The following is a 15,926-nucleotide window of genomic DNA, read 5'->3' on the forward strand; positions in this document are numbered from 1 at the left end:
CAAGACCGCAGTGCCTTTTCCTAAGGCAATGTGATCAATATGCTTTCGTTGATAAGTTACATTTTAACCAGTTTTGAACACTGAAACATTATCTTAATTCCTGCACGTTTAATTCACATGTAAATTCGAAATGATATAAACTTGAGCGAGATTTTAATATAACGAGGCGATAAAGACAAAGAAAATTTGGGCCACGAAGAGAGAGACTGGAAGCCCGTGCGAATGCTACAATAGGCGCCACAAAACTGAGAAATCGGCATGCTCGCGTCTTTCGCTCCCCCCATCGTGCAGGTTATCGAGGCGGTCCCAGGTGGCGGTAATTAATGGCCGGTGTTAACCCGGTGTGGGGATGTGCGTGTTGGTGGGGGCAGCGTGGCCGCACGTACTGGTCTGCTCCCGCGTATAAAAGGCGCGGCCCACCGGCCATCCTCACACGCAGTCTTCCGACCGCACTATCCCTCGCTCTCATCGCTGAAGTCTACACTTCTCTTCTGCAAAATGATGAAGCTGGTGAGTATTTTACTTGTGTTGCTCACACATTTCCATTCAAAACGAATATGGCTTATTGCTGCCGCTATACTTTGCAAAACTCTGTAAATAACGTGACGGAGTCCTCTCGTCATAATGCGTTGAAACATTTACCTGTTCCCTGATTTGTGCTCGTCAATCGGTATGTAGAGCTTGGCTGCCTACGGGCGCTACACTCTAATTCGTGAACCGCGTATCACACCAGTTTTATGACTGGATAGCGGTCTCACTAACAAGTAGTGGGAGTTACTAGAGAGAAACCATCGAACGTAAAGTAGCTTTGGGCGCACGCCATGGACGTACTACAGGTACATTACTGTTACATATATGCTACGAAATGACGCACCAACCTAATACATGAACACGCGCAACGCGAAAAAGAAATTGTATCGAATGGAGAACGACCGGCAGCCAATCTACGTTCATGTACGGATTTATAGCTGAAGCTCGATATAGATAAATGTAATGTATTATACAAAAGTGGGCGCCATTATTATATGCTTAGATGGTCGCAGAAGAATCACTGGGATCAGTCACAGGCATAAAACACCTACGAGTGTGCGTACATAGTAGTTTAAATTGTAATGACCACGTAAAACTAACCTAAGGTAAAGGCAGTGCCAGAGTGTTCCATTGGAAGAACCCTCGGCAAAATTAATCCATGCACAAAGGAGGTAGCTTACAGACCCCTTGTTTAACCAATACCAAAATATTGCTCGTATGTCTGAGATATGTACCAGTTAGGTATGAGAGAGGAAACGTAGATGACTGAAAGAAGCGGACGCCTTTTGTTAGAGCTTTATTTGGAGAACGCGAAAGCGTCAGGTGCTGCTCCGGGAGTTTCAGTGGCGGACTTCACAGCAGAGGACTTTGTTGCTGAAAATCCGAGAGAGTACCTCGCTAGAAGAGTCAGCCAGTATATAGCTTCCTCCTATGTGTAATTTAGGAATCGACCACGAAAATAAGATTATAGGTATTGGAGCTCACACTCTCACAAAAGTGTTCTCCCAGCGAACATGGCGCGCATGCAGCAGGGGAGTCGTAAGCGATAAAGGCGCATAAACTATTCCCACCACACTAGCCTCCAGAAACACACGAGTGCTTGCGGAGTATACGCTGATGTAGGTGTAACGTAGGAGCCGAGGCAGGTGGCTCAATGGTTATCATACTGAACCCACTTTCTAGAGGAGGTGAGGACAGCCCTCATGATTTACTTATAGATTCTCTGCTTCACTGAGTCAGTGGAGGCCATAGCCATGGTGTTTCCTTAGGCAATCTTTCTGTATTCCGATATTGTGCTCTGTCTCTAATGATGACTGAAGTCGTGCATCACTGAGACACTCGACTTACGTTAGAAAGGACGGCGACTGAAATCACGTTCGGCCACCCTTAAGGCATATTTTGTGATGGTTCCTCTGAATATCATATATCCGATTTCCTTTTCCAACCAAGCTAGCGTTTCGCATCTAATAAGGAAGTCGTCAATGGCACGTTGATCATTAATCTTTATCCCTCCTTTCCATTTCCAATAACCACTACGTCAGCTGGACATTAAAATAAGCTATCTTCCTTCTCACTCTAATCTCCATTCATGAACACCTGTCGTGTCAAGTTGTTGCCCTAAGTCATCAGTCTTTTGACTGTGTTGATGATGGCTACTTTTCCCTGCCTGGTAGAATTCTTTTCGTCCCTAAATACGCCTCTAGGTTTACATGACTTCTCTACAATTCACACTTACGCGCCAGGCTGGGGGTCCATCCAGCCACCTTCAACTACTAATATACTGTTCCACTCTCGAACCACGTGAGAGGGAAACGAACACTTAAATATTTCCTTGCGAGCTCTGATTTCTGTTATTTTATTGCGAAGATCATTAATCACTAAGCAGGATAAAATCAATAAAATATGTTCTCACTGGAAGAAAAAAATATGAAGCTTGAAACCTAATGAAAAGATTACGCCGCGTCGAAATACGCCATTGATTTAATAATAGCCACCCCAATTCGCCAATCGTATCCGTGACATTCTGTAAAATGAACAAACCGCACAACAGTTGCTTAATCCACAATCTTTTATTGTGCGCACGATCGGTTTAGAAACAACGTTCCAGCACCTGGTATAAAAAATAAAATCTCTTAACAATCTAAGGACACCCTCACCGCAGTGTTGTCATGGAACCGAAGGTTGTGTTTCAGGTCGCGTAGCACGGGTTATCGCTTTTGGTGGAATTTATGTCCCATCTATCCTTTTGACACGGAACTTTAGCTTGTATAACAAGATTGGGGTGTGGGTGGCCTCACAAGGTTAAGTTATTTTATATTTTACACCAGGTGATGGAACTTTAAATGTTCGGAACTCTGTCGCCTACACAATAAAAGATTGCGTTTTACGCAACTGTTCTGCGGTTTTCATCATTGTACAATATGGTCTTGTACAGTTGCGCGTGTCCCATAAGAACTCTTTGTGCACATTTGTGACACGCTCTTACCTATTTCGCGGTAATACAAAACGACCTGTCCTTCTTTGAACTGTTTACATGTCCTCCGCCAATCTTGTCTCGTAAGGATCCCCCACCGCGCAGCAACACTCAAGAAGATGACACGAACAAGCGTAATGTAAGCAGTCAGTTTAGTAGACCTGTTGCATGTTGAACGTGGTCTTGCAATAAAATACAGTATTCCGTTTGCCTTCTTCGCAACATTATTTAAGTGATTGTTTTAACTTAAGGTTTTCGTAATTGTAATCCCTAGGTATTTAGTTGAATTGATAGTATTTGGATTTGTGTGCGTAACTTCTGAACTCAAAATCCTCAACGTACTTTGTATATCCTAGTCCTGGACTTCGCTAACCTTTCTTTCCCATTACTGGTCTGTCCAAAGCCATGTTTGGTATGGCTGGGTATCGTAGCGGAAATCAAACTAACTACCCGTCATGTGGTAAGAGACTTCAACAAAAATCTTTTCTATCTTTTTATAGAACTTCTTTACATCTCATTTTGTCTATTCACTTAATTTTTAATTTTTTTCAGTAACACCATATTTCATATCCTTCCAGCGTTCTCTTCTCCGGATTTCTGGTGATCCACATTTCATTTGGATACGATGCAACACACCAGGGGTTTACTTTCAGGAACTTCATAGTAGAAACACTCCCTCCACCCACACCAACGCCCCCCCCACCCCCCCTCCAAAAAAAAATGCGATTCTTTAACGAATCGAACTCATGAAACAGCCCCAAATGTCTGACTGCCTTGTAATAAGTTATCGAGTGAAATATTGTATATTGAACGTGTGAGTCCTTCATGGCTGAAGGTGGAAAATCGTAATCACTTCGGTTTTGTTCGTTTCGAAGTACTGAACCTGCAGGGTAATGAAACAGACTTGGATAACCAAGCAACTTATAATTCCCTTATATGTTCGTGTAAGATCTGTTGGGGAAATAAATTAAAACGTCATGCCTGATGCTAAAGCCCTACTGCATGAACACCGAAAATATATCAGACCGTAAGCTTTTTCCCTTTCATTATTTTGTGGAGGGCATCAACAAGAACAAATTTCGAAAAGGTTTCCAATTGTGTAAACTTTGTTGGAAGCCGCTAAGCGCTCTCATCCTCAAATACTTGTTGAATTCAGTCTTTTTTGGGAGGGGGGGGGGGGGGGGGGAGGGCAGTGAGCAACAGTGAGCTACGCTGGCTCAAATATATTTACAGTTTCTAACATTAATACTTGTGTTATTGTGTTAAGCCTTCAATGTAAGATTATATCTCTTCATGAGTAGGTTATGATAGCATCTTAAGTTTCTAAATTACGGCAGTAATTACAAGAAATACTGAAAATCAAATTTTTGTTGCGTATGGCAGTCATCATTAGATAAACAATTTGGTACAGGGACTGTGCACCGGATTAGCCATTTAGTAATACATATACCAGCAGAGCTGTGATCTGAAATCAAGCTTGCTTCGTCTGTCTTTACCAGCTTGTGATAGCTTGTTTGCGTCAGCTATTCATCGTGATCTTATTTTCTAGATAGGAAAATTCCTTCTTCAAGTAGATGTCTGTGTCGTTCTCAGTTTCGATGTTAAGCAAGCTATTCTCCATTATACTACTCTTAGCCTCTTAACCACCTTTGTCATTGCTTTTCCTATCCTGAAACAACATTCTCTGCTAAGTATGCTTCCCGTTCCTTTAAACAGTCCCCTAAGTAGTCCTCACGAAAGGGCTGCACCATTCTCTCTCGTCCATCACTGCTCTGTCACAGACCAGTTCATCGTTAGTGGTGGTCAGCTGCAAATCCGTCTAGCTCCCTCCTCAACACACATTTATCACACTTGACTTTCCACTTTAATATTAATTCCACTTAGGTTTTGTAGGTCTTCTATGTTATTCATCTCTCTCTGTACTTTCTCCCCAATCATCCGAGGACATCGAAAATATTATTCGCTTGAACAGTGTCGAAAGTGTTCTTTGGGCCAATAAATGCTAGACAGGTAGCCCGTTTTTTCTTCGGTCTCCCTTTCATTAGCAAATGAAATATCTAATTCTCTTCCCTAACAATTGTTTCCCTTCTGACCCAAACAGATCTTCACCCAGTATGTCTTCGACCTATCCGTGTTCTTTGGTATTGTATTCTGAGCAACATGAAATAAAATGAAATGATCGTGTGCACTGAAGGCCTGGAGTCCCCACTTGAGGAAATTCGCCCACAGAGTAGCAAGTATTTTCAGGTGACTCCACACTGGATGACTTGCGCAGTCTATGATGGTGATAACAACATATCACCTAATCCCTGAGCAGAGAAAATCTCAGAACCGGCCGGCAATAGAACCCGAGTCCGCTCCGTGCCAGTCAGACGCACTGACCACTCAACGGAGAAGGCGGGCCTTTGGGCTACAGTCTATAAGCGTGACTAGTTGTGCAGCAGTTCTCACATTTATCCGTTCGTGACATCTTAAGTAATGTCCTGATATGATCTTTTTTTATTTTTATTTTTACTTGTTTGTTTATTTTTTAATCAGACGTAAGTCACACAATTAATGCTAAAGATATTCAATAAAATAAGAAAACTCCCTAAATTTCGTATCCACTTATTTCCTTCGATAGGATCGGTTTCATTATCCTTGAAATGGTATTTCAAAAATGAAATATTCTGGTTATATCAATTATAGGTCGAACACTGAGCTTGCGATCCTGTCTGAGTATGGTCCTACATTGCACTACAAAATTGTAAACTAATTAATTCGTCAGTAAATATAATAGGACCGTCTGTTGAATGTAGCTATTCCTAATGAGTCAAGAAGACACTGATTGCTAATAAATGAACTTAAAAGTTTCCCAGATGCAGGGCATGTTCTGCTAGGTGTGATTCGCCTAACTTTACATGATCGTGTTATTCTGTTAGATAGGTTTTCGTTTCTGCTTTTGTGAGTCTAATGATCATAGGTAATGTACTCAATGGAGGATAAGCAAAGAATAGGTGATGTTATCTAAGTACAAGGAACAGCGAAGTTGATTGTGTGTAAAAACTCGCCAGTGGCGAGTATCGCGGGTTGTAGTCGACAGAATAACGCTGCTGATAACGTCAAAACATGTAAAATATCGATAAAAAGGGGCTCCAAAGTGTGTTTGTGATTCTTTAAACTCTCTCAATAGCTAAAAACAATATACGTCGTTACAATAAGTATCTTTTTAGCTTTGCTGAATACCGGTGAAGGCGTAGATTACTGATATTTTAGCTACAACTTTAGTTTCTTCACGTGACCTTGTTTCTCCAAATACTGTGCACATGACATTGTTCCAGCGAGTAAGAAAGTGTGACGTGCCTGTAATCCGTGTATTTTCCTTTACAGGAAGCATTGTGGTTATAGCGCCGCTCATTTCACGTAGAGACTGACGTACGAACAAAAAACGCGTTGCATCAGACGCCGGAGTTAGAAAGTAACCTACATCTTTCGACGATATTAGCCCGGGATACTGAGTTCTTTGAGAATCACACTTTACCACCACTTAGCACATATCGTCTCAAAACTGCAAGCCAGACACTTCTAGCAGCATTGGCTTCAGTATCATTTCGCACGCTCATTGTTTACTGGACATTGTAGCTAATTTATGTTCCCTTTCCTTTAAGGTTACCGCTTATTCCTTATTTCCTTCACTAAGAAGAAAGCTGTAGAATACTTGAAGTGAAATTCACTTCGCACAGTGTTGCTCTGTGGATGATATTTGCCGGCCGCGGTGGTCTAGCGGTTCTGGCGCTGCCGTCCGGAACCGCGGGACTACTACGGTCGCAGGTTCGAATCCTGCCTCGGGCATGGGTGTGTGTGTGATGTCCTTAGGTTAGTTAGGTTTAAGTAGTTCTAAGTTCTAGGGGACTTATGACCTAAGATGTTGAGTCCCATAGTGCTCAGAGCCATTTGAACCATTTTTTTGATGATATTTCCTTATAATGCATCCTCTGCTCAGTTTGTTTGTTTAGTGACGCTGTGCAATGATTCGGATTACTCAGTAGAATTTTCAGAGGTTCTGTACTCCCAATATAGTGACATATTTCCTACTATGGATGCCAATTGGTACATAATGCCTGTCACATACGTTTGAAATTTGGATGAAAGAAACAATAACTAAAGATGAAATATAAACAAAAAGTTATTTTTTCGATTTTCCTGCTCACGCTTGAATTTGTACGGGGTGTCACATTATGATTACTTTTATTTAGCTACATCAGTGAAATCCTACACGAAGCTTTAATGCGATCCCGCTGTATCTTTGGGTCATACATTGTTATGAAATACTAATGGGATGAAACATATGTCATAATTAATCTTAAAAAATGTCTTTCATAAAAAAGGACGACTCCAAGTCAAAGTTATCTGTGATTTCAGCTTGTCGGATTTGAGTAACGTCACTGAAAATATTTTACTGTGACATCTGTCAGGAAAATCATCAAACTTCTTTAAAGTAACCTCGAAAATTGCAGACGACTTTTTCAAATATACAGTATGATTAAATGTCGGCGAAACTGGCCAAATAGTCTCCCACAAAAGTCTCGTCTTTAACATATGCCACTTGTCTCACAACACTTTTGAAATTAGGTTGTGACTGGAATTCCATAAATGAAACACACAACTCTGAATAACATTTTGATTTCATATTATATTCTCAATATACACTCACTGGTATATTAATTCAGCTATGAACAGTAATCAGAATCAGAATAAAATATGCAAACGAATGCGATGCGAATGTGAATGAGAATTCCAGAGTCTGTTTCATCACTTACAGAACAACTGTAAAAAAGTTTTTATCACTCTGTAACATAGATTGTATTAGGTCTCGACGATTTAGTTTCTCCTTGCTCTTACATAATCTTAGTCACTCTGGTCGAACATTAACTATTGTTACTTACACGTAACTAAGAAAATATTAAAGCTACGTAAAAACTTTTAAACTTATCAAAAAAGGTGCCACGAAACCACGCCTAAGAGTCAGGCACATTCACCGTGTGCCCATTAAAGATTGCACGAATCGCTCATCAGTACGTCCACAGGCTTTACTCGAGTCCTGTTCTTTGTGTTCCCTACGAGTCATAAGGGTGCTTTATTCTGTTCCTGGATACTTCGAGGTTGTTGTTACAATCCTCTTACTGTCGGAAACTTCTTAGTTTGAAAGATTGGACTGGATCGCTTGCTGGCTGACATATTTGATCATATTTTGTTTCTCTTCTACTTCTCTATAACAACTAATTTTGCCCTGTCATCACAGAAACACCTGTTTGTTAGAAGAGTTTGTTTGTGGTTTGTGACTGTCAGTGATCGCATATTCCTCTTACAGGACATCGCCGACCGAGTTGGTCTCGGATTTTGCCGGATGCCGATTCCTTGTAACTGGGTCCCCTGCCCCTGTCTTAATAAGTTGCTGTAGTTTTATCCTGCAGAACCCGTGGCAATGCTGGCACTGTGTGTTTCAGGTGTTAGTACTGTGTGCCGTGACGGGTTTCGTCCTGGCCGCCCCTGCTGAAGACACCAGCGTCCAGAGATCCAAGAAGGCGGTCGACCCCCTGGTCACAGGTACGGAACTCCTAAAATCATCGCACGTTAGATGTAATAACGTGTACAATATGTTCATACGAGATACATACGTTTTCATATGCGTTTTTCCTGCCCTTTTGTAAACGGTAAGAAGAAATAAAAAGGAAGTGCACCTCGAAGGAATTATCCGAATGGGACGGGAACTGATAGATGTGATGTACATATACAAACAAACAAACGATTACAATTTCAGAAAAGTTGGGTAATTCATTCAAGAGAAATAGTTTCACAAATTGAACAAGTCAATAACGCATTGGTCCATTTCTCGCCCTTATGCAAGCACTTGTTCGGCTTGGCATTGATTGACCGAGTTGTTGAGTGTCCTCCTGAGAAATATCATGCCAACTTCTGTCCAGTTGGGGCGTTAGATCGTCAGAACCCCGAGCTGGTTGGAGCCCCTGCCAATAGTGATTAAACGTTCTGAGTTGGGGAGAGATCCGGAGATCTTGCTGTCCAAGGCAGCGTTTGCCAAGCGTGAAGACAGACAGTAGAAGCTATAGTCGTGACCTGGCGAACATTACCTTGCTGAAATGTAAGGCAAGGACGGCTTGCCATGAAAGGCAACAAAACTGGGTGTAGAATATCGTCGACATACCGTTGTGCTGTAAGGCTGCCGCAGGTGACAACCTAAGTGGTCCTGCAACGAAAATAAATGGCATCCCAGACCATCATCCTGGCAGTCGGGACGCATGGCGGGTGACATTCAGGTTTGTATCCCACGGCTGTCTGGGGTATCTCCAGACACGTCTTTGGTCTGGAGTCTTATTAACTGGAGTAGAATTGTCTTCGGCGATGAGTCATGCATGCTCCAAAGTGACCGTCGATGACCAGTGAAGACGTGAATGAGATTTTCACTCTGCAGCGGAGTGTGCGCTGATATGAAACTTCCTGGCAGATTGAAACTGTGTGCCGGACCGAGACTCGAACTCGGGACTTTGCCTTTCGCGGGCAAGTGCTCTACCAACTGAGCTACCCAAGCACGACTCACGCCCCGTCTTCACAGCTTTACTTCTGCCAGTACCTCGTCTTCTACCTTCCAAACTTGCCCGTGAAAGGCAAGGGTCTCGAGTTCGAGTCTCGGTCCGGCACACAGTTTTAATCTGACAAGTTTCAGTGAAGACGTGTCTGCAGAGGCACCGTACAGCAGTGGCCTACCAACCAAATGCCCGCCGTATGGCCTGACAGCTAACAGTGATGGTCTGGGGTATATTTCTTTTCGCACCAGGATCCCTTAGGTTGTCATCCGCGGCACTCTCACAGCACCGCGGTACGTCAGCGATATTCTTCGTCACGTTTTATTGTCCTTCATTCCAAACCATCCTGGTCTTACATTTCAACAATATAATGCCTTCCTGCAGACAGCTAGAGTTTCTACTGCTTGTTTTCGTGCTTGCCAAACTGTACCTCGGTCAGCAATACTTGCGGATCTATCCGCAATTAAGAAAATTTGAAGCATTATGGGTAGGGCCCTCCAAACAGATAGGGATTTTGAAGATATAGCGTATCAACTGGACAAAACTAACTTAATGAATTTGTGAAGCAATTTCCTTAGCATAAATCATACAATTTTTCTGAAATCGTAATCATTTGTTTGTCTATACATACAAACCACATTTACCGATTTTTTTGCAGTCGAACAACTACTTCGCGGTACGATTTTCTTTCCGCCTTAAGAGCGTATGCACGATTTCATTTTTTCCCGCTTCATTATAAACCGATTGCGTTACACATTGTGTCAACATCAGCGAATCAGTCGTAGCATCTAAATATCAATTTACCATAAATTCCACTAATGAGTTTTTTCTCTTATTCCTCGGACCGTCACTATTCTGATGGTTCGTGGTGGTCCACGTTGATTTCCTTGCTTGCGCTAATCTCTTCATCTGATAGATCTTTTGAGAAAGATGTAGGAAATCTTGAAAGCTAGTAACACCAGGAAGCAGTGCTTAAAATATTAATCGCTTATCCCAAAACCACTGGTTTGACACATTCTCATACAAAACTGCTAGTTTTACCACGAAATACATTTCAATGATCACCTTTTCGAAGTCTAAGACAGGAATTCAAGTAATGCGAAAAAAACAAAATATCGATATAATAGAACCAAAACAACACGTAATGTCGTGACTGATGGTTAAACTTCCCTCTGCTTAAAATAACTGCTCTATGTCAAATTTTCCTACTGACCTGACAGAGTTGCACAGCTATTCAGACTCCAAGGTGTATGTATGTTTTCAATGAAGTGGTCAAAGCAAACTGGAACAGAACAATATGCATGTCTGATTAAATTCTTTTTTCTTCTCTTATTCAGTATCACGTCTGCGTTTAAGTCCAATATCAAACGCCACGATTTACATTTTCAGACAATGATATTTATGTTGTAAATGTCGTAATCTGGCTTTTGCCACGTATAATGTAAAGTAGGCTTGTACGTCGCAGCAGAAAACTTGACTGCATAACACAGACTGAAGTCTGATGATGTCATGATGTTCATGTAACTTTACTTGTGGTGTTTCACATTGTAGTCTCAGATAATCAGCATGTGGAACTCACGTTGCCTAAACAAGCACACATCAGAACGTTGTTGTATGCGGTAGCACTATCTTGAGCGTAACATTCTTGTTCGGAAAACATTCACCTACAAGGGTACGATCTTTATGGCCTGACCAGAAATGACAATAGCAGAAAACAGTTGCGTCTTGAATGCGAATGGCTAATTCCACTGTTTTTGGGATGAACGATTTATATTGAAAGCGCATTTGCGCGTTTGAAGTCATGCATCTCCCTTGTCAGACCAGCACTTGCACCTAACATTCTCAGTTATTTGTTGCATACATTGCAGTCTCAATCTCCCGGTATTATTTTTGCGCTCTTAACTTACGTTTCGTATCATGGAAGTCATTCCCCTGAGTCTTAACACATACCATACCACACTGTTTCTTCATATAATTAGTAGATTCAATATACTGCTTATCATTCCAATTCTGCGATGGACACTCCCATTTCTAATCCTAACAAACGACCTAATTTTCAGCATTCTCCTGTATTACAATCTTTATCTCTGGTTTTCTGGCAGCCCATGACTCACTTCTGTGCAACGCTGTATTGCATACGCGGTTCTCCGAAATTACTTTCTCTGGTAAAGTCCAATGTTCCGTAGTGGGAGACCTACTCGATGAAGATTGCTCTCCTCGACTGCGCTAGTCTGTTTCCAGTAACCTCCTTGCTTCCTCCATCATGCGTTAATCCCCTTTCAATGAAGCAGAACTCCTCTTCTTCAGCCACTCTGTCTCCAATTTTGGTACTAGGTTCGTCGCTAATCTCATTTCAGCTATTCTCTAACACTTTCACACAATCAATTTAATTAATGGATCTTATCATTCTCACAGTTTCACACTGAATTTTAATTCCGCTTCTGACTCTTTTGTCTTTTAATTGAATTTTCAATACACATGTTACACAGCATAGGAGAAATACTGCATCTCCATCTTACTCTTACTTCAAACCGAGCACCTCTCTGTTCTTAGCAGAACCGCCGAAGAAAATGTTACATGGTACATACCAGCCCGCCCGGCTAGCCACGCGGTCTAACGCGGTGCTTCCCGAGCGGGAAGGCGTGGCAGTCCTCCGCACGAATCCGCCCGGCGGATCAGTGTCGAGGTCCAGAGTGACGGACAGCCTGTAGAGGGTTTTAAGACTGTTTTTCACCTACCTCAGCGAATGCGGGGTGGTTCCCCTCATTCCGCCTCACAATGTGTCGGCTATTGCTGTGCAAACACCGTTTCCACGTAAACATTTGGGGTTACAGTCGTCTGGTATGAGACGTTCCGGGAGTGGTGGTGCCGGTGGTAGGGAGGGGGGGGGGGGGGGGGGGGATGCACTGTCGGCCGAACAGCACAATAACCTCGGGTTCGGTGTGGGCAGCGGTGGGGTGGGTGCTGTGGCCTGTTGTGAGTTTGTGAACCACTGAGGGCTATGGTGGCGCGAAGCCTCTCTGTCGTTTCTCGGTTCCCAGTTCAAATACACAATACAATACACAATGGTACACACCATCTACAGAAAAGATTATGATATTAGGGTGTAATTGACGATGACAGGGAACAGCTTCCGTGAATCTAGAAGAAGCCCTGGAGGACAAATACTGGAGGCGAACACAGATGTTAGAAATCATAGAACAAGTGACTAATGATGTTGCTTCTCCCGCTTAGTACAGGACGCGATATCCTGGTGGGAGAATGATTCTTTGTACACTTAGCGATCAACAGTTATGGTCACCAGATGAAAAATTAACAACTGTATCAGACGCTTGCTGCAAACTTCTTTTCAGTCACTCCGAAAGACACGGTCATTCGTGCAAAGATGTATCTATGACCGATATTATGTTACCAAATCGCATTTTCTTCCCTTCGCATGTCAGAATCTACTAATTTCATAAACAAGGATTACAGAAGTAGCTCAGTTATTATCTTTGATTCCACCTGTTAACGAGAGTGATTTCGGAGAGTATTACTATTCTAACACAGAGGCTATAACATAATGTATGTGCGAACTGATACAAAATAAGGGAAAGAGGAGAAACGACTAGATATTGAAGTGAAAAACAAAAATCGCTCGTGGAACACAAAATCTCAATAAGTTAAGATGGGAGGAGCCATACTAATAAATTCGGCAAGTAAATTGAGGGTTATATTATGAACATTCTTGAACTGTAGTGGTCACACTGATAAAATGTGATTTTAGGATGATAATTAAACAATAACAAAATAGCTCACGTTGTCATCAACACTACAACATCTATGTTTTTAATAAAAGAAAATTACGTCGAATAAGGATCATCTTCATCGAAGGAAGCTGCTAGTCGACATTAAAATTCTGACAAAATTTGTAAATTATTTGTCGTCCATTTTTTTAATTGGAAAAGTTAAACCAATCAGAAACGAGGTGGAAGAAGAAGCTTCTTCATCAATATTGGAATATAATTAGTCCTTTGTTCAGTAGCTAATGGAAACCTAAAGTTATTTGTAGTCAGACAGTATTTCAAGATGGACTGGCTGAAGGACTGTGCTTATAGTAAAACGCACAATTGTGCTGAGAAAGATTGTAATTTACACTTCCATTTCGTTCTGATATATAGTATTATTATTGTGAAAGTAAAATATTTTCTTAGAAAGAATAAATGAGGAATTCCCTGTGTGTATACTTGTCATAACGTTCCAAATAGGCTCATGTTGTATAGTGCAACACGTGGTTACTGTTTTAGAATTTCTGTGCCTCTAGGAAATGTATAACGAAGCATATTAAAAACCATGCAGACAGTAAGACTATGTGTTACATCAGAGAAACAACATCAGTTTCGGAAACGAGAGATAGGACGGTTGTACCAGGGTATGAAGACGAAGAACGAAATTTGAAATCTATAGCGTCCTTCTGTTTGCTTTTTTAATTAGTACCAGGTTTATGTCAGGATACCGCTTGTAGAATGTATCGTTGTAATGGTACTGCCAGCAATAGAAGGGAAATTGAAAATGGATTAACGTAACGCAGGGACATGCAATTATCTAACAGTGTTTCGGTTCAAAATGGTTCAAATGGCTCTGAGCACTATGGGACTCAACTGCTGAGGTCATTAGTCCCCTAGAACTTAGAACTAGTTAAACCTAACTAACCTAAGGACATCACACACATCCATGCCCGAGGCAGGATTCGAACCTGCGACCGTAGCGGTCTCGCGGTTCCAGACTGCAGCGCCAGAACCGCGCGGCCACTTCGGCCGGCAACAGTGTTTCGGGAGAGACATATATCTTCCGGTAGATGGTAAACGTGCGTAAAAATTTAAAATAAATGTGAATATAACGGCTACGTTTACAATAAAGCGTCATTTAGTTTTAATATGAGTGTAATACCAGTTAGAAGTAATGTAATTTTACGTTCCCAGTTCACTTATATTTCCTTTGCACACCAAATATAGTAAAATTCCTTATTCAGTAGTGTCTAAATATTAGATTATTTTTTCGCATTACTTATACTAAAGATATGTAACTTGTGTATGGATATTTATGCCTCCCACACTTTTGGAGTGTTATATTTATGAAAGTATTGACGCACAGGCGATGCGTCACATTGAATAATTCATGTAAGTCATTAGGTGGTACTAATAACGCCTAACGTCGTCTCTTTACCCTGGAGGTAATAATGTGTCTTTTTATTTGCAGGGGCAGCCTACAACCCGTACTATTCTGGCGTGGCTGGCCGCTACGCCGCCCTGGGCTACACAGGAGCCTACCCATATTCGGCAGCCTACAACCCCTTGACTGATGCATACCCCTACACAGCTAAAACCTACCCCTACACAGCCAAAACATACCCCTACACAGCTGGAACATACCCCTACACTGCTGGTACCTACCCCTACACTGCTGGTACCTACCCCTACACTGCAGCTGCCCACCCCTACACCGCTGCTGGCGCCTACCCCTACACGGCAGGGATAAACGGTTACCCGTACACTGCTGGGGCTTACCCACATTCTGCTGCCGCTGGAGTTCTCCCCTATGCTGGATAAGGAAGATGGACCGTTCTGCAAATTAATTCTGACAATGTTCTAGTGCCTTCTGTGTCACTAATATTGTATAGTACTGGCTTTAATACTTCGTAGTCAAATAAAAATAACTGTGGAGAAATTAAATTTCGGATCTATTTATTACACCCTCATCATTTCCCACTCAGGCCCTGATCCACCCTACACTCAATAAATTTCGTCTATCTTAGTTTTGCACTGTTGTGGATAAGTAGCTTATATTGCGTCGGCAACAGCTTTAATATTTAGAAATAAGACACACATATATTATGGATCTTATCTTATTCTGCATAGATTATCATGCAATTACTTGATGGGGACCCCCTCCATAGCGGGGTTCGCTAATGTATTCCTTTGAGATGGAGCTCGTCTCGGTGATAGCAAGTGTTTCACCAACAAGGTGAGGAATGATGCTTCCTTACCACCAGTCTTTGTGCCAGTGTCCAGCAACAATACCAGATCCCTCCTGAGTGTCTCTTAAACTGTGACGACGCAACACTGTTGATTTTACGTCCCTTATATCAGAACGCTTAGCTTGGCTGACCTCTTTGTAGTATTTCAGAGAAATAAGCTATATGTCGGCACCAGGTCCCATCTTCTCTCCTCTCTCATTACCGTACAACTGAAACATGACACATCACACATACATCCAAACAGTGACTTACACTCATCTCGTACATTTAAAAAACAACTCTCACATGTCGCAAGAATAAGAACCACTGTATGTGAAACAAGAAA

The 15,926-nt window shown here is 41.9% G+C and overlaps 1 protein-coding gene across 1 annotated transcript; it reads left to right on the forward strand.

Annotated features, from left to right (window-relative positions):
• Positions 1–447: 447 nt before the first annotated feature.
• On the forward strand, positions 448–15,296 carry LOC126418674 (uncharacterized). Its single transcript, XM_050085560.1, has 3 exons — positions 448–510; positions 8,491–8,590; positions 14,824–15,296. The coding sequence occupies exons 1-3, from the start codon at positions 499–501 to the stop codon at positions 15,171–15,173; spliced, it is 462 nt and encodes a 153-aa protein (XP_049941517.1). The 5' UTR covers positions 448–498; the 3' UTR covers positions 15,174–15,296.
• Positions 15,297–15,926: the final 630 nt, after the last annotated feature.

This window comes from Schistocerca serialis, chromosome 9 (assembly GCF_023864345.2).
Source record: "Schistocerca serialis cubense isolate TAMUIC-IGC-003099 chromosome 9, iqSchSeri2.2, whole genome shotgun sequence".
Classification (NCBI taxonomy): domain Eukaryota; kingdom Metazoa; phylum Arthropoda; class Insecta; order Orthoptera; family Acrididae; genus Schistocerca; species Schistocerca serialis.

Coding starts and splice junctions, on each gene's coding strand:
- LOC126418674 (XM_050085560.1), top strand. Junction 8,591..14,823: donor GGTCGACCCCCTGGTCACAG/GTACGGAACTCC, acceptor TTTTATTTGCAG/GGGCAGCCTACAACCCGTAC.